Here is a 25,970-nt window from a genome sequence, read left to right as displayed (position 1 = left end):
CGGTCTCGAGCGAGAGCGTTGCCCATCACTACTTATGACTACTTTGGAGATTTGGTGTCTTCCTTAAGGGTTGCATATTAATCTTTACAAGTGAAAGGTAGTGATCCGAGTCTATGTTAGTTCCTCGTAATATCTTGACGTTCTGTATGTCCATATGATGTGCCATGCTATAGCAACAGGGTCTAACTGGAATTCACCAAGCATAGGATATGGCCTTCCTAGGTAGTCTTCCTCGTGAATAGTAGAGATTTTCTTCTGAAGACATGGAGCCAAGTTCTCCGCAGAATGTACAGAGTTTCACCTTGTTTTCTTCACATGGCACAAGCCCATATCATGTTTACAAAGTAATATTTATTCCCAGAGTATTAGTTTTGGAAGCAAAAATACGAGCACAATTTACATTGGACAAGCCGTAAGATATTACAAGGCAGTCAAACCTTCTACTTTGCAGCCTCAAATTAGTATGCAGTTGAATACAAAGTTTTTATTAAAAATGTTGGAAAGCATAATTCACACTATTTTTATTTACTTGCAAATAATATTTTATTTGTTTATGAGGACATCCTAATCTAGATTTTGTTTTATTTCATTTCATTCTGGCCAGGCTGAGTGCCTCTGACGTTTCAGGCGCTGGCTTTCTAAGCCCAAGTTGGCAGGTTCGATCCTGGCTCACTCTGGTGGTATTTGAAGATGCTCAAGTATGTCAGCTTCTTGTCAGTACATTTATTGACACACAGAAAGAATTTCTGCAGGACAAACTTCCGGCACGTTGGCGTCTCTGAAAACCATAAAAGTAGTACCGGGACGTAAAAGCAATAACATTATTATTGTTATTTCAGTCGTGTAATTATTAACAAAGAAAATCAAACATAGAGTACCCTGAAGGCAAGAAATTCTAAAAGAATGCACGTGTCATGATAGGATTAACCAAAAATTTGATGCTTTAAAACCACTCCAGTCTCATGCTTTGAGAGAAATGTAAACAGCACTTCGACTTGGGATGAATTATTGAGATTCTCATGATTTTCGCTGCTGGCCTTGCAACTCTGGAACAAGAACAACTCCCATCCCTACCTCCTAATGTTCATTGTGTATTTTGGCATAGTTGTGGATAGAGTAAGGGACATGCATGGAGAAAAATAAAAAACAAAACAACATTATCAAAAACATTTTAATATATTCCACTATAAAACAATGCAAGCAACTTTGAGAGCATTTACTTATACAAACGGCTACAAATACATTATACTGTTTATCTTCCAGCATAACCACTTGGTTACACTAGCTTATACACATCTGATGTTTGAAGTATGCTATGCATAACAAAATTAACCAAATACCACAACACGACTGATGAATAAAGAAGGGGGGGGGGGGAACATTTTGCTAGATATCACAATATTTTTAGTTAATTTTTTCCTCCGTTTTGGATTTAAATGAATCTAAATATTTTAAGAAATGCACTGTCAACAGTGAATCATATGGTGTTCTTAGGAACTTTTTAATGGGCGCACCATCCTGCAGTTTTTACTGTCTGGCAGTGGCATATACTGAGGGCTACCAAGGCTATCGGTGAAGCCTAAACCTCAATTCAGAATTATGGAAGTCTAAAGCACATTATAATGTAAGCATCGGACACTTTGTTCCATTTACACAACTTGAAAGCAGTGAGAAAAAACATCGCCCATATTTCTAAGAGTAAGGCGTCGGAGACTGATGTTGCAGCCCAGACTCTCGTCCCTCTCCCCTCGAACCACTTCACGCGGCTTGCTGATGTATGTCTGGTAGGTGCTAGAACCGGGCTGATAGCTGTACTAGGCTTTGGTCCGTCAGATCGCCACTGCTAACTATCAACCATGCGTTACTCAACATATATACTTCCTCACCTCATACTTCTGACTTAATTATATAGATAACCGAGTGCTGGTATTTCACTCCCATTTACTTCTACATCCTTGTAGGAAGAACACTGCAGGGCTGCTGCTATAGGAGTAATATAGTTTTCTTTTCATAGGTAGATCTGCTAAAATGAAATACACTCTTTCAGGTTTAGTGTTCTTTTTTTGTTGGTTGGAATCAAACCCATGATCATGGGTTGGACACTACCACTGACCTCTCAAGGAAGCTAATTAACCAGTGAACAATGGGTACGACCGCTGCAAAATTCAACATGTTTATTTAATATTATAATTATAATAATTATAATAATAATAATAATAATGGTGTATGGCATCTGCATAGGCTTGGTGGTGACTTAATGAGGATAAAATGAATGGCGAAGATGTCATAAACACCCAGTCCCCAAGCCAGGGGAATTAACAGCACGAAGGGATTGATTCTGAAAATTGAACTGGGCAATCGGAGCAAAGGCAAGCGTTCTATCCATTTAGCCACAAAGCCGGACATTTGCTAAACCTTAGGCTACCATCTCCACTGATCAGGTGTCGAGTATTGGCAGTGGGAGAGGCCAGGGCAGTAGCTTGTGAAGCACCCTTGACAATACAACAGGCTACTCTGTTGGCTATTGGATGGAGCTCAAAACGCTGAAGGCTTGACTTTCACTAAACAAACTATCGAGAAGAGGTAACCTAAGTCTAGTGGTAGCCCACATCTTGATCCCAGCATACGCCACTGCTACCTGCCTAACATAACCTAGATGTGTGGTAATTATATAATATTGATACATATTTGAGTCACTAAGTGTACCTAATTAAAACATAAATACTGTAAAACTGTTTACTTAAATGATAAATCATTATTGTCAGTATAATTACATTAGAGTTTAAATGTTTAACTTGACTGTCACGTAGTGTGCGCGAGCAGTGCCTGGACTAGCATGGAATCTCATGCGAGCAGTCGAGTTTGCATGACGTCGCAAACCCGTATGGCATTCCACAGCATCCAAGTGGTAATCCTCAGTATTACATGATTAATGAGCAATAGACCACTAGAAGTTCAAAATACTCTGTTATGTCTTGTTCATAACACTAAAATAATAAACATAGTATTCGTGCCTCATTGTCATTTATTAAAATAAATATTATATCTGGATTAAAGCCACTTTATATTAACAGAGTCTAACAAAATAGCGAAGGTTTCTGTCAAGTTTCATTGGCTTTCATCAAGGAAGATGGCTTCAAGTCATCAAATACTTTACAAGGAGACGTGTACTCCAGAAATACATTGGTAACACCACCATGACACAGCACGACGCACTCCAGGAATTGTCGGCAGAGGGTGGCGAGTCAATATCTTCCCCCGACCACCAAAGCACAGCACGACGATCCCCGAGTCCAGTTAGTAGGGGACCGTGAATAATACGGCCCTGACTTCCACATTCCTTCAAGAATTTCTATGCTTAGTGTCAGTAGCAGACCTACAAATGCTTTGACCTGACGAAAGCCAATGAAACTTAACAGAAAGCTCTGCTTTTTTGTTAGATTCGTTAATATAAAGTGGCTTTAATCCCAGATTTATTCATTTACTTAATAAACACTAAAATAGTTCAATTTTGCAGTTAATGTTTGCTTGTCTGATATTGTTAATGTGCTGAGGTGAATAAATTGAAATTTTATAATGTTAATTTTTTACATATTATTCCCCAATCGGCCAGCCCCAGAGTGTAGGGGCAGCAGTCTTGTCTCTTACCCGGAGGCCCTGGGTTCAATTACCAGCCAAGTCAGGAATTTTTACCTGGTTCTGAGGGCTGGTTCAAGATCTACCCAGCTTACGCGATTACAATTGAGGAGCTATCTGACGGTGATATAACGACCCCGGTCTAGAAAGCCAAGAATAACGGCCATGAGGATTCAGTCGTCATGCTGACCACACGACACCTCATAAGCTGCAGGCCTTTGGGCTGAGCAGCGGTTGCTTTGTAGGCTAAGGCCCCCGGGGCTGTTGCACCATCGGGCTTGTGGGGGGTTGGATTCCTCATCTGGCTACTCATTCCTACCACCTTGCTGACGAAGACTTCTGGGGAGAACACTCATCGTATGCGTGGAATTTGTAAACAAAAATCCCTCATCCGTCATCAGGAATAGCGGCGCAGTATTCAGTGTTCGCGAATGTTAAAATGATCAGGATAAGTGTATGAGGCTGTACCTATACAGTACATCTTGTTCTAAGGCAGCCATCCCTTGTGGAATTTCTCTCTTCTCGCTCAACACACGAACGTACAGAACCCAAGCAGCAATTTGCTTTGTCATTAATGCTCCAATACTGAAGTGAGATGATAGTAGAATACTGACAAAGTAATCCCCTCAAGTTCACTACAATACATAACCAATATTCGAGAACCTCAAACTGCAATTTATATACATTCAGACTAGGGGAATATGATAAATGGAAGAAGTACGGTGTCAGAAATATATATTAATTATTACAGTTGCAAAAACAGTCTAACCCTTGCTTGGCTTCAAAGGAGAAGAAAGAAAACCACGTAAATGATATTCATGCGCAACCTGCAATATATATGAAATCAAAGAACACATTCATGAGAACTAATCGCTCCTGTAGTAGGACTCGTACACCCTACCGGCATAAATAGAAGTACGTGGTTACTACTAAAGTGCATGTGGAAACACAAAATAATGTAATAATACCAGTGTTTAAGAAGGGGACAAAAAAGTTTGTGATAACTATAGAGGAATCACACTTATATCGCAGGTAGTTAAAATACTGGAAAGGATATTAGAAAGAAGAATGAGAAGAAAGATTGAAGGAGAGTTACAAGAGGAACACCGGGCGAGTTAGCCGTGCGCGTAGAGGCGTGTGGCTGTGAGCTTGCATCCGGGAGATAGTAGGTTCGAATCCCACTATCGGCAGCCCTGAAGATGGTTTTCCGTGGTTTCCCATTTTCACACCAGGCAAATGCTGGGGCTGTACCTTAATTAAGGCCACGGCCGATTCCTTCCAACTCCTAGGCCTTTCCTATCCCATCGTCGCCATAAGACTTGTCGGTGTCGGTGCGACATAAAGCCCCTAACAAAAAAAAAAAAAAGAGGAACAATATGGCTTCAGGAGTGGATGATCTACAGTGGACCCAATCTTTAGCATGAGACAGCTGATGGAAAGGATCTGGTCATGACTTTCATAGATATAGTAAAGGCATATGATAGTGTCCCTGGAGAGAAGGTTTGGGAAACCATGGTTAAAAAGAGACTCGGAAGAGAAATGTTAGAAATGCTGCAAGCAATGTACAACAACTGTGCTAGCAGAGTACTGACCCCAGTTGAAAAGACAAAATGGTTTAGGAATAAGAGACTAAGACAGGGGAGTGTGCTGTCACCTCTTTGGTTTATTATGGTCATGGACAAAATTGTAAAGGAAACAAAGGAAGCCTATGGAGATAAAGAGACGGAGATACTGCTATTTGCAGATGATGATGTGATCTGGGGAAAGAACAACAAGATGTTCTGAACGAAAAAATTTAGAAGTATGGCATGAAAATCAGTACAGAGGAAACCAAGACTATGGTGATGTCGAGAGGGGAAAGGCAAGGAAAGGGCACTGTTAAAATTGGAAGACAGAATCTGGAAGCTGTAGACAGCTTTAAATACCTAAGAAGAGAATTAATGCAAAATGCTAGGGTGGACATGGAGATTAGCAGGAGGGTACAGCAGAGTAATGCATTCTACCAAAGTGTAAGAATACTTGCTTGGAACTAAAAAGTACCAAGGGAAAGTAAAGATATAATGTACAAAATGTACTATGTACCCATACTGACTTATGCAGCTGACTTGGACTTTGATTTTTTTTTTGCTAGGGGCTTCACGTCGCACCGACACAGATAGGTCTTATGGCGACGATGGGATAGGAAAGGCCTAGGAGTTGGAAGGAAGCGGCCGTGGCTTTAATTAAGGTACAGCCCCAGCATTTGCCTGGTGTGAAAATGGGAAACCACAGAAAACCATTTTCAGGGCTGCCGATAGTGGGATTCGAATCTACTATCTCCTGGATGCAAGCTCACAGCCGCGCGCCTCTAAGTGCACGGCCAACTCGCCCAGTTGGACTTTGATTAGCAGGCAAGAGAGTAGAATTCAAGCCAGTGAGATGAAATTCCTAAGAAGTATGATAGGAAAGACAAGGAAAGACAGAGTGAGAAATGAAGATGTTAGGAAGGAAGTTGGGACAGGAAAACTAAATGAGAGAGTTGAAAAGAATAAACTAAGGTGGTGTGGACATGTAAAGAGGATGGAGGAGAATAAAATTCCAAGACAGATGCTGGAGGCAAAGTGTGAGGGCAAGAGAACAAGGTGGAATGAATCAGTGAAGAGCGGCGTAAGAAGACAAAATTTAGCCTGGGACAGGATCGTGGAAGAGGAATGGTGGAAGGAAAGAGGAAGATGGAGAAGTGCCATAAATACCCCAACCCAGCAGGAGCTGGATAAGGGGAAATGATGATGAATATGTTCAACCTATGACAGCACTTAACTCATTTACGTACCTTGAGGATTAGACTATTTTTGCAATCATGTGTAAAGCTAAAAACATACAACTGTAGCTTGAGGTCCACTGTTAGCACCAAAATAACAATACTACACAGGACATAAGTAAGCAACAAAAACAGCACTGCATAAAACATCATCTTAAACCATTAGCTTATGACTATATGTGCCATACACTAATCGTGTACAGTAAACATCCACCAAACGCAACTAATTTCAAAAGTTGGACTAAAATTACATCTCATTTTGTTTCTGCTTCAGCCTTATTAACTTCCTGGTGCCAGTCAAGGTTCATCTTCGTAACCGACTCCCCACGCTTGGCTGCCTGTTTGCCACTGTACACAAATATTACGCATGCCAGTATCGTTCCCACCATCATGTAATTGGATATCTTGATGCGTGCCTTATTTCGTGCTTTCTCCATGGTTTCCTGCCTGTGAACAGACGGTAATAAAGAGTAGAGTAAACAAGCCAATGAGCAAGGGATGAGAAAGATATGCAAATTGTCGATGGTAGCAAGATTTCAGTAAATAAAACAGAGCAGGAGGAAAAAAAAAAACAGATTTTGTGGAATATTTCATCATTATTCCATACTGTATACTTTATTTACCCCCTCAACATCTCTCTCTCAAACATATATATAATCCCTCTGTCTATCTTTTATGAAAAAATGGCAGAAAAAACATTACATGATATAAACTTCATAATTATTCCGTACTGAGAGTTGTTATAACTTAAAATCCAATAAAGGTATTTTATTAGTCCACCTATTCAATACTGTCAACTTATAAGTGGTTACAAATACATATCGAGCCCGATAGCTGCAGTCGCTTAAGTGCAGCCAGTATCCAGTATTCGGGAGATAGTAGGTTCGAACCCCACTGTCGACAGCCCTGAAAATGGTTTTCCGTGGTTTCCCATTTTCACACCAGACAAATGCTGGGGCTGCACCTTAATTAAGTCCACGGCACTTCCTTCCCACTCCTAGCCCTTTCCTATCCCATCATCGCTGTAAGACCTATCTGTGTCGGTGCGACATAAAGCAACTAGCAAAAAAATAAAATACCTTTATTGGAATTTAAGGTATAGAAAAAACATTGCCTTTTAAGCTGAGAGAAGTTTTCGCGTAGGGTGTATTTCAAAGCTGCAATGCCGCATCCAGGCGCCACCTGGGCAACAGACTAAGATTGTTCCTAGACAGCTGATTATCTCTTAACAGATGTGCAACATCCTAAAGATAGAATGCGACTATACGGGTTCTTAGGGCCAACCTTGACGATAATCTCTGTCCTTTACTGGGCGAGTTGACCGTACCGTCAGGGGCGCGCGGCACTGAGCTTGCATCCAGGAGACGGAGAATTAGAATCCCACTGTCGGCAGCCCTCAAGATGGTTTTCCGTGGTTTCCTATTTTCATACCAGGCAAATGCTGAGGCTGTACCTTAATTAAGACCACAGCTGCTTCCCTTCCACTCTTAGCCCTTTTCTACCCTATCGTCGCCGCAAGACCTATCTGTGTCAGTGCAGCGTAAAGCTACTTGTAAAAAAAAAAATTACCATACCTTTCATTGTCGTTATACATTAAAAGATACCAGATGTAGTAACGTATTTGTTTTGTGTATACACATGCCGGTTGTTCACTGAATAGTTAATTTACCTGCTGCTATGGAATTGAGTGAAGAAGATAATATATAGCCCACAAAGCAAAAAGAAAAAGGTAAATCAGGATCCTGATCAATGACCAAAAGGTACGAGATAAAGGCTGATGATGCCCATACAATGGTTGAAACATGTCCCTAAAATTTATTATGATAAGATAAAAATCTTAATGTAAGAACTTTACGTTTTATTGAATACGTGGTTATCAATAAACATTCATGACAATTTATGACTTAAGATGCAGGTCTTTCGATTTGACACCCATAGGCGACCTGCACATTGTGATGAGGATGAAATGATGATGAAGATGACAAAAACATGAATAAGCTAACTATGGTTATAATTCCGACACAGCCAGGAATCACACTCGGGACCCCTGTGACCAAAGGGCAGCACGCTAACCATTTAGCCAAGGAGCCGGACTGGCTGGCAATATAACAAATGCATAGTGTACCACCTGTGCTGTGGACGAACATTATTTTTAATTATGATGTCTCCAGTGGGGCCATCCCCTCCGCCCCCCATAACCCCCAATGGTTACCGTTAGAGACAAGATTAGCTTAAACTTTGGTTAGGTCGCATAGTGACTTTAATATTGTGTCAAAATTACTGATAGGATGATTAGGTTACTGATAGTGTGACAAAACTACCCATAGTGCCTGGCTAGGTTTTGGTTTAGCAGTAAGCACTGTTAGTTACAGGGTTATGTTAGAATATGGTTACACTGTGCGGCAGCCTTAATGCAGTGTCAAAATGTTGAGAGTGGCTCGTTCAATCAATCATCAATGATCTGCATTTAGGACTGTCACCGAGGTAGCAGATACCCTATCAATTGATAACCTAGTTTTTCTCACACGTTTTCACAGAACTTGAAAATTTTTTGAACATTTCCCTTGATAAATTATTCCAATCACTTACTCCTCGCCCTATAAATAAATATTTGTTAAATAGTTGTTCAATCCTGTTCATGGGAAACCATGGAAACCATCTTCAGGGCTGCCGACAGTGGAATCCGAACCTACTATCTCCCAAATGCAAGCTCACAGCCGCGCGCCCCTAACCACACGGCCAACTCGCCCGGTAGTATCAGTCTACAGTATTCTTTGGCATTAACAGATTTCCTGCTATGAACCACAACATACAGTACATAGTCACATAATTTGAAAAATAACACTCTATACAATCTCTAGAAACTACCTAAATTAATGGACTGAAAAAGTATTGTAACAGTTATTCTGTTAATGATTAATATTATCTATGATAGAGGTACAGACAGCTACCAGTTCTAATTTTGTTTCTTCCACAAATACATCAAAACATCAATCAGATGATTATTTGCAGTCTCAAGTGAAGATTCAGACTCTGCCAGAGGCCCATGATGATAAACTAGCTGAAATTAAATCTCTTGACATCAATAAATTATGCTTACCTGAAGATACAGAACTGGTAGCTGTCTGTACCTCTATCATCTATCTACATTACCTAACAATAGCTCTAAACCATACTTGCACCCATTCACCCTTAACATTCATACAAGCTGCCATTAATGCTTTCACGGCCCGTACTTATAGACATGATATTGTATAGGCTTTTGGGCTTGTGCTGTGTCAAGAAAATAACGTGAAATTCTTAACGTTTCACAGAAAACTGTGCTCTGCGTCCTCAGAAGAATTCTCGACTGTCCACGAGAAAGGCTTCTTAAACAAGCCCAAAAGCCTATACAATATTCATACAAGCTGTTCACGTATTTAAGAGGAATCTCGACCACACCATTTAAATGAGGCTATTCAAGTGCTATTACGTATAGTGACAGGCAAAGTGTTCCATGGCCTTGCCCCAGACACCTACAATGAGTGGCTGTACACAGATGACTGATTAACCGGTATCATAAGGGTACAAGTTGATCTGGAACTACGTCACGCATAGACGAAAGGAAGTTAAAATGTGAGTATATGTATTCAGGTGTAGATTCAATCAGAAGTCGAAAAATTAGTGTCACAGTATGAAGGTTTCTTAGTTTATTGATTTTCAGCCAGGAGAGCTTATCATAATATGAGAAAATATGTATCCTAAAGTTCAAAGAAAATATAAATCATATGCAAGAGTTCATTGCCCTTTGAAGTTTCATTGTTTGTTCTACAATTGCATTGGTTAGTACAACATCACAGTAATAAATGATTGGAAAAACGAGAGTAAGTTTTATTTTCATACTATGTGGAAGAATGGTTGTTACATTTTTAGCGGTGAAGAGATGTAGGCACCTTTCTGCAGACACTTATTATGTGGTCATTCCAGTTTAATGTGTCATTCATGACAATGCCTAGGTTTTTACCGACTTCTGAAAAGGTATAGCTTCACCACAGAGCATCAGAATAGGTACTTGTGTGATGTTTAGTGTATTTAAAAGCCTAGACTCTCCTATTATGATTGTGTGTGCTTTCTTCAGGTTAATTAATAGGCAGTTCTCTTTTGCATGCAAACTAATTTAATTTAGAGTCTAGTTCATTTGGTGGATTGCACTGTCAACGTCTGAGACTTTAAAGTGTGAGTATATCTGAAAATCGTCGACATAAAGATGGTAGTTGCAGTCATTCAAATGAGAAGAAATGTCATTAATATAGATTAAGAATAAAAGAGGTCTAAGAATTAACCCTTGGACAAGGCCAGATAACTTAGTCCTCCATTCTTTAGTCGTCGTGTTTGATACTACTCGCTGTCATCTATTTTTGAGGTATGAACCCAAGAGCTGAATAGTACAATGTGTCTTGTGAAGTTTTTGTATCTTAGCAAACAATATGTCTATATTTACAGTGTCAAATGTACTGCTGAAGGCTAGAAGGATAAGTATAGTCAGTTTTCGTTTGTCCATTGCCCGTCTGATGTCATCTATAATTCTGATTACTGTCATTGTAGTTCTGTGTCCTTTCTTAATACCAGACTGTACGCGATCAAGTAGAGAATGATTTTCCAAGTATTTAACTATTTGTTTATGCATTATCTTCTCCACTGGCTTCTGTAAATGTATCTTGGCAGCCTTCTCAGTACTCTTTGACATAGTATGCCGAGGAAGAGGAATGGGAGTAGTATACCGCTATGACATTAACACTGTTACAACACCAGTTACCCTCCATTCTTAACATTTATGGTGTCATAAAAAATATCCAAAGACTGAAATAATTTGCTATATTGTGCAAAACTTTTTCCAGCATATTAAATGTTTTCTTCTATAAAGAACTGAAAATTAAACGAGATAAAAGTGTTAACTTACGATACTGTTGGAGGTACATCTTCCATTCTCTTATATTTGCCAGACCACACAAGAAACCTCTTCTCTAAATTATCAACTTTGTGATTCCTACCTCCTAGAAATAGAGAAAGCAACTGTTAAGTCTAATATAAATCAAGTATTGTCTCCACAAAAGACAGGGAGTGACAGGATGATGAGGAAGTTGGGAATTTACCTTTGTAAGATGTAGCCTAGTTTTGTGTCAATTATAACAGCTATTACATACAAACAGGGATACGAACTACTAAGAATTATCTCCAAAGAATCAGGAGAGCAAAGAACTGAGAAAGTATGATATATGGTGATGTGCTCTCAGGTGCAGATAATGTTGGATGTCAGATATTTGCAATATCTAGAGAAGAAATGGGAAGGAGCCAACATCGGCTGATTTGTGCCTACTGTTCCTGTCATCATTATTTATTCATTCTGTATTGATGGCATTGGTAGTTTAACAGGCCCAATCCAGGTTACATTTAAATAAAAGAGGAGAGATGGCTGGGTTTGTCGAAGTTTCCTTTCTTGATGAAACTCTGTTTGCCTTCGTCATTCTTGTTCAAACATAACTGGCAGCTGAGGTGGCTGTGAGTCAGAGAGTAGGATCTTCTGCAAAAGCACTGAGTGTTCAAGTTGATGGCTGCGCTCTTCATGGTCATTTTCAGCTGATCTTTGTAGCACTTCAGAGGGGTGTCACTAGTCTAGCTCACCATATAGGATTTGCTGAGGGAGTCTCTCATCACCCATAATTTATGCTAGACGTGGCTAATCATTCGCTGCTGACAAGAAATGGTGTGTCACCACAATGAATTAATTTCAGACAATAAAAAGGTTTGTTCACCCTATTGCTTTGGAAAATATTGCTCGTTTTGTGATATTTTACTATAAAAGTAAACATACTTATTAGGGTGAGCAGGTCAGTCCTCAGCAATATCAATGAATACTGCTATCCTCCTGCATGTGATACGAGGTAATAATTATAAGATTCAAATTCCTAATTGCATATTTCAAACTAGGGGAGTAATATTGAAGTATTACTGTGAAAACTATTGTGCAGGGTGTGTATGGACAATAACTAATGCAGTGGGAAAGAGAATAAAGGTCTTTGAAATGTGGTGTTACAAAAAAATCCTGAAGGTATGACAGGAATCAAGTTGGTGAGAGGAATATTAATTTCAAAAACTGACCTGAAGAAGTCCTGGGTACCTCTACCCAGGACTTCTTCAGTTGGTTTTAGGAGTAAAGTTTCGTCGCCGTAAGACCTATCTGTGTCGGTGCGACGTAAAGCAACTAGCAAAAAAAAAGGAGTAAAGTTTAGGGGGTCAAAATGATATGGGAAGGCCAGTCATGATTAATGCACACAGATTAGAATAGATGTAGAATGCAATATTTTCATGGAGATGAAGAGACAAGCACAGGAAGAGGGTGGCTAGCAAGGCTGTTTCTGACTATTCAACAGACTGATGACCCAAACAACCTCAAGAGGAAGTTACAAATATGATATATTTTGCAAAGAACAGCTCCTTTCTAATGTAAGGAAAAGATGATGTCCCCCAATATTTCATTCTTCTCAAAACTACTCACACGTACATGTCAAGCTCAAAAACGTACTCACCATGTAAAACATTGAGTGGATTATCTGGCTTCTTTGATTCGGTGTCAGATGTTACTGCTGGTTTATCCAATCGAAGTGATGTGTGAGAAAAATTACATTGTGTGCTGCCAACATGCTTGAAAGGAAAATTGCTTTGCAAAAGAACTCTTCTAAAGAATAAAGACATCTTCAGAGCTTCAAATGATCAACTGAAAAAAGAAATATATAATTTAAACAAAATAAATATATAATTTATACAAACGAAAGAGATAACATAGCTATAATTAACTACAACAACAATCATATTTTCCTATATACCCACAGTAGGTCTACTGTAGCACTCTTCTAAATAACTTACCAGTGGAAAGTTATATAAAAACCATTTATGATTAATAATTACTAACTTCAAGAAAGTAAGATAAATACGGTATTTACTCGATGCGTCAATTAAGCACGTTAATTATAAAGGAATGCCTTAAACCAGCAATTCACCAAACATTACGGTACTTTCAATTAGAGTGTTTTCTAATGAACACTTCACTTGGTAGAGAACCTCTCCGAAAATCTCATTCTTTCTAATAGCCAAAAATTGTTTCATAGAAAGCAAATTCTGTAGGTTTACCAAACATGTTTTCAAATTACATAATTCTCTTTTCCCCAATTGACATCATCTAAAAACTTCCTCTTCCCGTTTTCCTGACGACTGTTTACAAGAGATGACGAGATAATGATGTACAGTCGAAAAATATACATTTGAAAACATTTATGCTTACACTAAATATGAAGGTATTTTCAGCTTGCATGCATACACCACTGTAATAATTCCGTCAAACAGTACCACCCGAACAGTAAACAAATCGTTTCTCATACACAGAAAAATCGATAATTTAATGCAACAGCTGATTCATAAAAACACAATCAGTCCTACTTCGGCCTCGGTTACGATCTACGATGTGACCTTCACAATCACAACTTCACGAAACATCAGGCTACCAACATAGGAATCATATCACAACTTCTTGTTCGGCGTTCAAATCAGAATCTCTGTGAACTAAGCACCACCACACAAGTTGTCATTCACTTCACTGCGATAGCACTCCTTATATGATGTGTGTAATCATGACGTTTATTTTATCGCCATCGCAGAAGTTCAGGATACATAGGTACTCGAAGATTAAAGATTTGCTTCAAGTCACCCTGATTAAGCAAGGCGGCAACTTCAATATGAATGCGGTAAACTATTCATTACACAGTAATGACTTTAAGCAATGTAATGTTTATTTATTTGTCTTTTCAGTCACCTTGGTCGAATGGTCAGCGTAGTGGCCTTCGGTTCAGATTCAGTGGACCCCAGGTTCGATTCTCGGCCGGGCTGAGGATTTTCTCGCGTCTGGTTAATTAATTGCTGCGGTAGGCTGGGTTCTGGGTGTTTGTATTCGTCTTAATACACGCCTTCACAATCATTTGCATACAACTAATCACACCACCCATCTAAAAAATACCACATTAATCAATCACCACCGAAAAAAAGTGAAATGGCGTGTAGTGCCGGGAGTGTCCGAGGACAAGTTCGGCTCGCAGGTCTTTTGATTTGACATCCGTAGGCGACGTGCGCTTCGTGATGAAGATACATCCAGCCCCCGTGCCAGCGAAATTAACCGATGATAGTTAAAATACCCGACCCTGCCGGGAATCGAACTCGGAACCTCTGTGACCAAAGGTCAGCACGCTAACCATTTAGCCACTGATCTGCATTTGATAGTCTTTTCACAAATAATGTAAAAGAATTTGCAAATTTGTCCAATACCTCCCTTGGTAAACTATGCCAATCCCTAATCTCTCTTTCTATAAACGAATACTGTATTGGCCCCAATCTATCGTCTTGAATTCCAACGTAATCTTCATATTGTGATCTTTCCTACTTTTAAAAACACCACTCAATCGTATTCGTCCACTAATGTCATCCGTGCCATCTCACCACTGACAGACAGCTCGGGACATACCGCTTAGGCGACCAGCTCATCTTCTTTCTCCCAAGCTTTCCCAGCCCAAAGTTTGCATCATTTTCTTAACGCTACTCTTTTTTCGGAAATCACACCTAACAATTCGAGCTGCTTTTCTATTCATTTTCCAGATCTCTCTAATCAAGTACGCGGTTGTTGTGCAGCGAAATTCAAATAAATAATATTTTATATTCAGTTAATGTCTTGTTATAAGACAGTGGTAATTTAATATTAATGACAACGTGACTGCAAAAACTGGACCAAATCCACGTGTATAATGCCGACACCCATGTAAATGGGAAAGAGGAATGATGAAGAAGAAGAAGAAGAAGAAGAAGAAGAAGAAGAAGAAGAAGAAGAAGAAGAAGAAGAAGAAGAAGAGAATATTTCTTTGTAGGCTGAATAAATTTGGTGTTTAAATCTCTTTACAGTACCTCTTTTTTACAGGCTCCTATAGTTTTACAAGTAATACGAATAAATTATTGCCTTACGAAATCAAAATTAGTGCAATTTATGAACTAATTAACGTTAGAAATTAATAATGAATGCCCGGCTTATTTGTTTAACGTTTAACTACTTTCGATTTTTTCTTTTACAATTAGCTTTACGTCGCATCGGCACAGATAGGTCTTATGACGACGATGGGATAGGAAAGGCCTTAGAGTGGAAGGTACAGCCCAGCATTTGCCTGGTGTAAAAATGGGAAACCACGGAAAATCATCTTCAGGGCTGCCACAGTGGGATTCGAACCCACTATCTCCCGGATGCAAGCTCACAGCTGCGCACCCCTAACCACACGGCCAACTCGCCCGGTACTTTCTATTTTAAAAGACGCCAAGGTGTCGGATGTTTTCCCCACATAAGTTCCGTTACTTATCGTTGCCACAGACACTGGTATTGAACCAGCTATATGAAGGGAGATAGGGAACAGAAAAACAATAACTGACAGACTGCACAGCAGATGGCTGCAGCAAAAATGTATTTATTTATTTATTTATTTATTTATTTATTTATTTATTTATTTATTTATTTATTTATTTATTTATTTATTTATTTATTTATTTAGAGTTGCATTGTTAAACATGTCCCGTTGCAAGTCTGAGTTGTCTGTTTTGGGCTGGGGCCATCGACTATGGCTTTGTGCAGGGGCGATACGTGGCATCATTGCAGTGTTGCACAAGTCTTCTATTTTCTTTTAGTTTAAAAAACCTAACATATATTCTAAAATATGTTAATATCAACCATCTTTGGTCGTTCCATGTACTAATGCTTCACAATGGAACAATAAACGCTGCCGGCTTCGAATCAAACTCAGGGGGTTTGCTTTCCTATGGCAGCTCCCAAGCGGACAACGCGGTGCAGTTTGGTTTCAGGAACGAGCCTAAGCACGTACGTAGCATAAGGTAGCACGCTCGCCTGAATCGGTCCTTGGATGTTGCACGAGACCAGCAAACCCCCTATCGAGAAGCAGTTCCTAATGCCCCCGTTAAATTGTACCACTCTGAGGAGATTGCTTCATTATTGCTTTCTCTCCTCTCGAAACGGTAATTTCGTCTCCACTAGGGTACGCCATACCCGACCATCCAATATATTAATAAAATTTTGTGTCAGTGAAAAACAGGAGGGTCCGCCTCTGTGGTGTAGTAGTTAGTGTGATTAGCTGCACCCCCGGAGGCTCGGGTTCGATTGCCGGCTCTGCCACGAAATTTGAAAAGATGCTACGAGGGGTGAAATGGGGTCCACTCAACCTTGGATCGATTCCCTCCTCAGCTATCCTCGAAGTGGTTTTCCGTGATTTCCCACTTCTCCTCCAGGCAAATGCCGGGATGGTACCTAACTTAAGACCACGGCCGCTGTTCAGCATAGCAGCTGAGGCTGTCTGTGCGAGGTACAGGTCCTCCTCCCCAGTTTTATCCCCGACCCGATGTCTCACGCTCCAGGACACTGCCCTTGAGATGATAGAGGTGGCCCTCGTTGAATCCGAAGGGAAGAACCAACCGGGGGGGGGGGGGTAAACGGATTAAGAAAGAAAGAAAGAAAGAAAAAACAGGAGGGCAAAATTTCTAATTATTGTGAGGTAAGAATAAATGTTCTAATAATTCTGTTTTAATTGCCGGGTATATTTCAGTGTTAAAAGGAATCTAGTCCATTACTTAACGATAATAGAGTGTATTGTTATTTCTGTAAGTTTCTCATATAAAAATGTGACAGTGAAAATGCTCGTGCAACGCCCAGCTTCAGATACCACCTGCCACCACTAATTTTGTGACGACTGGACATCGAACATGAAGACGAAAGTCGTGTAGAGAATGACCGCAGTGCTTTGTATGTCACATCTGGTTTCTATTTCTGTATGGTGTTTACGGATGTTTACGGATGGGCGTTAAAAAGGCTACCATTAAGATAGTAGCGACTCGAAAGCTGAACCACACATGAAGCTCTTTTGGAAGCGGGGATTCTGCGGTTGCTTGAACATGATGCTTTATTCATCTTGAAAATAATAATAATAATAATAATAATAATAATAATAATAGACCCTCCGACGAAGGTGGCTGGCATCTGCCATGTGTAACTGCGTGTTATATAGTCTGGTGGAGGAATGTTAGGACGGCACAAACACCCAGCCCATTAGCCAACCATTTCAGATTAAAATCTCCGACTCGGCCCTGAATCCAGGGGCGTAGCCAGGGGGAGGTTAGACCCCACCCCCGCCATGGTAATTTTACAAAAAGAAACTGAACATAAACTGACAATAAACAATACAATAAATACACATTCAGAGACATGGTTGTAGAACCAACAGATCTGTTGAACCATTTTCTAAGAAGCCTCGAAAGTTGTATTTTTTTAGTGTAAACTGAACATACCATTCGCTCAAAAACGTTTGACCTTGATCGTACTGTTCTTGTTCTGTATTTTAATGTAAGATTTTGTTGTGTACTGCAATCTGAATATCAACATAATTCACTTATGCGCGCACCACATACGCACAAGCACCTTCACTGTGTTCTATCATCATTTTGTAACTATAACCCCCCTCCCTCAGTAGAGAGCCTCTTGAAAACTGCATATATTTCTAAATATTTTTATTTTTGGACGGGGGATGGGTTAGGCCTACAGCAAAGAACTGATTTTCTGCACCAGCCGCCACTGGATAGTGGGTTGGAACCCCACTGCCGGCAGCCCTGAAGATGGTTTGCTGTGGTTTCCCATTTTCACACCAGGCAAATGATGGGGCTGTAACTTAATTAAGGCCACGGCCGATTCCTTTCCATTCCTTTCCCATCGTCGCCGTAAGACCTATCTCTGCCGGTACAACGTAAAGCAAATTGTAAATATACATATTTATTTTTAAATAGTATTTCCTATTATTTGCCGGCCCTGCGGTGTAGGGGTAGCGTGCGTGCCTCTTTTTTACTCAGAGGCTCCGATTCGATTCCCGGCCAGGTTAGGGATTTTTTACCTGGATCTGAGGGCTGGTTCGAGGTCCACTCAGTCTACGTGATTACAATTGAGGATCTATCTGACGTGAGATAGTGGCCGCGGTCTAGAAAACCAAGAATAACGCCCGAGAGGGCTCGTCGTGCTGACCACACGACACCTCGTAATCTGCAGGCCTTCGGGATGAGCAGCGGCCGCTTGGTAGACCAAGGCCCTTCAGGGCTGTAGTGCCATGGGGTTAGGTTATTTCCTATTATTATCATTAATAAAACCAAATCAAACACCATGGTGGAACAGCCCCGAAGGGCCATTACCTACCAAGCGACCGCTGCTCAGCCCGAAGGCCTGCAGATTACGAGGTGTTGTGTGGTCAGCACGACGAATCCGCTCGGCCGTTATTCTTGGCTTTCTAGGCCGGGGCCGCTATCTGCCCGGTAGATAGCTTCTCAGTTGTAATCACGTAGGCCGAATGGACCTCGAACCACCCCTCAGATCCAGGTTTTAAAAAATCCTGACCTGCCCGGGAATCGATCCCGGGACTTTCGGGTAGTAGGCATCCAAAAGTCCGCGAAAGGGGGGGGGGGGGGTTAAACGCGGTAATCTTGTGTACGCCACTCAATAGTACAACACTGTGTGTCGTACCAGATAAGAGTAATTTTTTTTTTGCTAGTTGTTTTACGTCGCACCGACACAGATAGGTCTTATGGCGACGATGGTACAGGAAAGGGCTAGGAATGGGAAGGAAGCGGCCGTGCCCTTAATTAAGGTACAGCCCCAGCATTTGCCTGGTGTGAAAATGGGAAACCACGGAAAACCATTTTCAGGGAGATAAGAGTAAATAGAATGATTGGAGAGGGGGGGGGGAGGGTGTTAAACGCAGTAACCTTGCGTACGCTATTGTGTGTTGTACTAAATAAGATTAAATACAATAATTAAGATGACACAGGTTATATAATTATTTGTTCGGTGTACAGCCTTTATACTTTCCCTCCACAGATTAAACTTAAGTACCGTATAGGTTGCCCCAAATTATTTTTATTAACCTGTAGGTGTTGCCGTGATTATTCATCAATATATGATTCCTAGGACTGAAAAATATATTTCTAAATATATATGTTTTTAATCGGGTCTGAAGTCCAGCTGGTTGTACCTGGTGAATACAAGAAGCTGAGACACCCGCCAAAAATTTGCACCAACCTTATCCCTATGGCAAGGGACGGTGCATTACCCAATGACCATTAACTGAATCAGACTAACTTCTGATATTTATATGTGCGTAAATGCAATGGTTGTATTAGTGTGAGCACGAAGGACAGAACTCTGAAGAAAATTATGGAAATAATAGAAGTAATTCATGTGAATAACTTTTATAAAAGGATTCTTACCGCGGATTATAATAGCTGTCATGAATCCAGGATGTTACAGTTCCTATAAAGTTATTTTTAACCGCTTATATTTCATGTAGGGGATTGAAACCAGTAGCTGTTATCGATCGCCGCGGTCCGACGCCATGGCCCGACGCACGACGATTCAACCCCGATCTATCGCGAAACTGACCTTCCCGACGAGTAGCCTGGAACCTTTCTCCTGATACAGGCTGAAAGATGGCGGTAAATTCTTTTTCTTGTTGGTGCAAATGCCTAACTTAGTTTTAGGCTCACCAGAAATGTCTGGATTGAAAAGAGTAATTATTCCAGAAATCCAGTTTAAAAATAGGTGGTCCATACTGTACGGAATGTCTCATATTTGAAGCCATACACATTTGTCCCACATCAACCCCATACGAAACAGCCAAAATCTCGTATTTATGGCCCAATAAAAAACAATCACTTCATAATTTTCTTTCCTTTCTTTATTTTCTTCTTCTTCTTCTTCATGTTTACCCTCCAGGGTCGGTTTTTTCCTCGGACTCAGCGAGGGATCCCACCTTTACAACCTCAAGGGCAGTGTCCTGGAGCTTCAGACTCTGGATCGGGGGATACACCTGGGGAGAATGACCAGTACCTCCCCCAGGCAGCCTCACCTGCTATGCTGAACAGGGGCCTTGCGGGGGGTTGGGAAGTTTGGAAGGGATAGACAAGGAAGAGGGAAGGAAGCGGCCGTGGCCTTAAGTTAGGTACCATCCTGGCATTTGCCTGGAAGAGAAGTGGGAAAGCACGGAAGACCACTTCCAGTATGGCTGTGAAGAGAATCGAACCCCCCTCTACTCAGTTGACCTCCCGAGGCTGAGTGGACCCCATTTCAGCCCTCGTACCACTTTCAAATTTCGTGCCAGAGCCGGGAATCGAACCCGAACCTCCGGGGTGGCAGCTAACCACACTAACCACCACACCACAGAGGCGGACTCTTTCCTTATTTCACTCATTTAAATCGTAAGGACATCGTGAGGTATATACAAACATTGCTCTGAAGAAAAATGACAGAAGAACAATGTATGTGTGTGCAGTCCTCGCCCTGAAGGCTGGTTGTATCCTCAACCTTTTATAGATGACCTTGGCATCACTTAAGAGGTGTACTAGAAAAATGATGAGTGAGGTAGTTTCCCGACCTTAAGCCCATTGAAAGGTATGCACCAACGAACCCTATGAGCAACATCTTCACATCATTCATAGCAGGGACTGGCTGCATAAAGAACGGCATTACTAGCATCGCTCATCCCTCAGTCACTTTCATATCGTCAAAGCCAAGGATAAGACTGTGACAGCACGGGCTGAGTGGCTCAGACGGTTGAGGCGCTGGCCTTCTGACCCCAATTTGGCAGCTTCTAACCTGGCTCAGTCCGGTGGGATTAAAGGGTGCTCAAATACGTCAGCCTCGTGTCGGTAGATTTACTGGCACGTTAAAGAACTCCTGCGGGACTAAATTCTGGCACCTCGGCGTCTCCACAAATCGTAAAAGTAGTTAGTGGGACGTAAAGCAAATAACATTTTAAGACTGAGACACACCAATGAAAGAAACAAAATTGTTCTAGCCCATAGGTACCAGAAGACATAGTGCACGATAAATACTAGGCCTCGCCAGAAAAAGCATAAAAGAACAATAGTACCACAATATTCAGCATGAATGTTATCACACAGTATTTTACAATCTGCTTTATACTAACCACAGGCAACGCAAGCCCGTAGTGTTCCGCATATGGTGGTGTTAAGCACGGGTACTGTAAACCCATAGTGACCCACCCTCTGTTGTTATTAATCACAAACCTATTGTATACTTAACATAGTGGTACTACTCGCAAGTAGAGGCGACCCATGGTTTTCCCCGCGTGATGGTAGGCTACTGATCACAAGTACACAGTTCAAAAAAATTAGGGGAACATGTTTTGTAACATCTGGTATGTGAACGTTAATTTGGTACATGGGGTTCCAATGGTCGTAGAGCATACCTTGAGACCTAGCTACTCAGGGTATGTCAAATCGAAGTTGGTTATACTCCATATGTAGGCGTAGCCATGCATTTAACTGTCAGGTGACCCCTCAAAACAAAATGAATAGTGGTGCGCCCGTGTGTCGTTGTGAGGTACACAGACTAATGCGGTCATTTGAGCACGTTGTACGTAAACCCACTGAGTTAGTAAATGATACATGTATTATAACTAACTCTCTGCGTAAACCAGCACATTTCATGAGACATCTTAACGAGGTGCAAGTCGCAAGGGCCGTCAGTTTGATCTAGGAAGGATGGACTTTTCGTAGTTTTGCTGTGGATCTCAATGTCTCTCCGTCAGTTATTCAACGCCTGTGGAATCGCTACAATGAGACAGACCAGTTCACAAAGAGGTTTGTACAAGGTCGTGGACGCATGACAACCCCACAGGATGACCGATATTTGACAATCTGTGTGTTGCGGCGTCGTTCAGCAACTGCGAGAGAACCGCAACAAGACCTCAGGAGGGTCACTGGAGTCACGGTGTCTGACCAGACAATAAGGAACAGTTTAAGAGAAGTGTCCTTACGACCCAGACGTCCTGTTCGAGTGCCCCGTTCAACGCAGCAACATCGCGCAGCTCACCGTATGTTTGCCTGTACCCACGTCAACTGGCAACTTCTCGGATGAGATCTGTGTTGTTCACAGACGAGTCCAGATTTCCCCTGACACTGCGTGATGGACGTCAACGTGTATGGAGACGCCGTGGTGAGCTGTACATGCCAAATGTGGTCCAGGAAGGCGACCCATTCGGACAAGGTTCTGTGATGGTGTGGGGTGGCATCAGTATTGACGGCCGTACTGATCTTGTCGTCGTCCGTGGTAATCTTACCGCTGCGGGGTACATCGAGCAGATACTGCTACAGCATGCGTTGGTTGTTGTACACGGTGTTGGCCCTGAATTCGTACTCATGCACGACAAGGTGAGGGCTCATGTAGCGCGCATCACCAGAGCTGTCTTGCGAGAACTGGACATTCAAGAGATGGAATGGCCAGCAGTGAGTCTCGACGTTAATCCCATCGAGCATGTGTGGGATAGGCTTGACAGACGTGTTCGTGGGCGTCCTGTTCCACCATAGACTCTCCAAGACCTCGAACAGGCTCTCATTGAAGAATGGGACCTAATACCGCAACGTGACCTCCGTCGACTTATGCAGAGAATGCCACGTAGGTGCCAAGCTGTGATAAATGCTCTTGGAGGACATACACCATACTGAAGCTCTCCAACTGTGATAAAAATCCACCTTGGAGGACTGTTATCACTTTGTTTTCGCCCCTATTTGGACATTTCTGTTTGTGTTCTGAAGATAACGCGAATCCATCGATGTTCTTTTGTATACTTCAATGGTAAAGAATAAAGGTTTAGTTGGTGATATACCTCGGTGTGAGGTATTGTTTTGTGGAATACGACATACGTTCAAAAACATGTTCCCCTAATATTTTTGAACTGTGTAGTTTTATGGTTCTAATTCAATCATCTCTTGGTCGCCCCTTACGACAGACAGGGGGTAATAATAAAAAAGGAACTGAGAATGAAGTCGAGTGTGTTTATTATCATTGTATTATGATATGCTAGTAGTTTAACGTCGCACCAACACATCGAGAGTTTTCGGCGATGGAAGGATGGGGAAGGGTTAGGATTAGGAAGGTAGCGGACGTGGCCTTAATTAGGGTACAGCCCCAGAATTTTCCTATTGTGAAAATGGGAAATCAGCAGGGCTGCCGACGGTGGGATCCGATCCAACCATCTCCCAAAATGCAAGCTCACTGCTTCGTTGCCCTAACCGCACAGCCAATTCACTCGGTACGTTTTGATTTTGTTTCTCTTTTCACTTCAATTGGCGGTGTCGAAGGTAGGATTGTTGCCTACGAGTTAATATAGGCCTACAAGGCTGGGAAGTGTGCGCGTTCAACCCTTGTGCGGTTTCTGTACGGGTTCGGATATGAAGAGCAAGTTTTTACGACTGGATTCCCTTCCTGACGTCAATCTCATCAGAGGAGCTAATGAGATGAAATGAATGACGTGATATAAATATGATAGTAGGAAGGGAGTAGGTGAAACCCGGTGACGCACATAGCCTACTCGTGTCGAATAGTACCTAACAAAGGCTGAACGTGACGATGAACGAATCACCACCAACAGCTATCCCGGGCTTATTAAAAAAAAGAAAAATAAATTTAGTCAGTGGCATCTGTAATTTTATGAGCTTCATTGACGATAATTGACTTAAACATTTTGTAATTACAGTTTGGTAATCGCATTTGAATACCTCAATGAACTTTGTAACATTTTAAAAACTAAATTCATATTGCCCAGATGATGTTTTTTGGGTCATCAGTCCATAGACTGGTTTGCTGCAGCTTTCCATACCACCCTGTCCTGTGACATCTCTACGTGAATACTACATTCTACATCTACTCTAATCTGTATGCCATATTCATACCGGATCGATGACCTTAGATTATTATTATTTATTATTATTATTTTTTGCTATTTGCTTTACGTCGCACCGACACAGATATGTCTTATGGCGACGATGGGACAGGAAAGGCCTAGGAATTGGAAGGAAGCGGCCGTGGCCTTAATTAAGGTACAGCCCTGGCATTTGCCTGGTGTGAAAATAGGAAACCACGGCAAACCATCTTCAGGGCTGCCGACAGTGGGGCTCGAACCCACTATCTCCCGATTACTGGATACTGGCCGCACTTAAGCGACTGCAGCTATCGAGCTCGGTATCTTAGATGTTAGGCCCCTTTAAACAACAAGCATAATCATATTCATACCATGTCGTTTTTTACCGCCTAACACTTTCCTCAAAGAACCAACTGAACAAGTCCTACGTGTCTTACATGTGTCCTATCTTGTGGTCAAATTTCGCCAAACCGTTCTCCTCTCACCAATTCGATTCAGTATCTCTTCATTCGTGATTCGATCTACCCATAACCTTGAGCATTTTCCTGTAATGCCACATTTCAAAAGCTTCTATTCTCTTTCTTTCACAGCTAGTTATCGTCCCTGTTTCATTTCCATACAAAGCCACACTCCAGACGAAAGTCTTCCTAATTCCTTATACCAAGGTTCGAAGTGAGCAAATTTATTTTCTTAAATGCCTTCATCGTTTGTGCTAGGCCTAGTCTACATTTTATGTCCTCCTCACGTCTGCCACCATTACGTATTCTACTACCCAAGTAAGAATACTTCCTTTAAAACTTCATTTCCTATTACATGCATCATCTGAATTCATTCGACTGCACTCCATTACTTTTGTTATGGATTTATTTATTTTCATCTTGTACTCCTTCTCTAAGCCTTTCCATACCATTCAGTAATTTCTCCAGATCTTCTGCAGTCTCAGATAAAATTCCTTCGCAAATTTTAGAGCTTTTATTTCCTCTCCTTGGATTGCGATTCCTTTTTCAAATTCCTCTTTGATTTCCTATCCTTCCTTCTGTTCTTTGTTTCAGTATTGTAAGAAAATATAAAAGGAAAGATCCCCCTGTGGGTGGGGGCGGTAGAATAACAGCCACAGTATTCCCTGCCTGTTGTAAGAGGAGACTAAAAGGGGCCTCATAACTTTGGAGAGTGGGTTCGCGACCACGGGGCCCTTAGCTGAGTCCTGTCATTGCTTCCACTTACTTGAGCCAGGCTCCTCACTTTCATCTATTCTATCCGACCTCTCTTGGTCAACTCTCGTTCTTTTCTGACCCCGATGCTATTAGGTTTGCGAGGGCTAGGGAGTCTTTCATTTTCACGCCCTTCGTGGCCCTTGTCTTCCTTTGGCCAATATCTTCATTTTTCGAATGGGTTGAGTCCCTTCAATTTTTTCCGTCTGATTAATGTTAATTAGAGGATAGTTGCCTAGTTGTACTTCCTCTTTAAACAATAATCACCACACCAATAAAAGGAAGGAGAGGCAGAGTTCAGATGGCTCGTCGTGTACAAAACTGTGGCTACTCAATTTCACGTGCCCAAATAACATTGCAGCGCTGCGTTAAGAAAATGAGGGAGAATTTGGCGTGCAAGTTCAGAAAAATATGGGATGTTTCACCCGTTTTTTTTATTAGGAGCTGGAAGCTGAAATGTGCAATATTTAACCAAAACTGAAGTTGTTCTTTTTG

General features: G+C 41.4%; 1 protein-coding gene across 1 annotated transcript; it reads right to left on the bottom strand.

Annotated features, from left to right (window-relative positions):
- Nucleotides 1–1,153: 1,153 nt before the first annotated feature.
- Nucleotides 1,154–13,963, bottom strand: LOC136882242 (UPF0389 protein GA21628). Its single transcript, XM_067154795.2, has 4 exons — nucleotides 13,755–13,963; nucleotides 13,003–13,190; nucleotides 11,376–11,469; nucleotides 1,154–6,883 (listed from the first exon to the last, which is right to left on the bottom strand). Exons 2-4 carry the CDS (start codon nucleotides 13,166–13,168, stop codon nucleotides 6,691–6,693), a joined length of 453 nt encoding a protein of 150 aa, XP_067010896.2. The 5' UTR covers nucleotides 13,169–13,190; nucleotides 13,755–13,963; the 3' UTR covers nucleotides 1,154–6,690.
- Between the last annotated feature and the right edge of the window lie 12,007 nt (nucleotides 13,964–25,970).

The sequence above is a fragment of the Anabrus simplex genome, chromosome 10, assembly GCF_040414725.1.
Source record: "Anabrus simplex isolate iqAnaSimp1 chromosome 10, ASM4041472v1, whole genome shotgun sequence".
NCBI lineage: Eukaryota > Metazoa > Arthropoda > Insecta > Orthoptera > Tettigoniidae > Anabrus > Anabrus simplex.
This window is presented reverse-complemented; position numbering and strand designations above follow the sequence as displayed.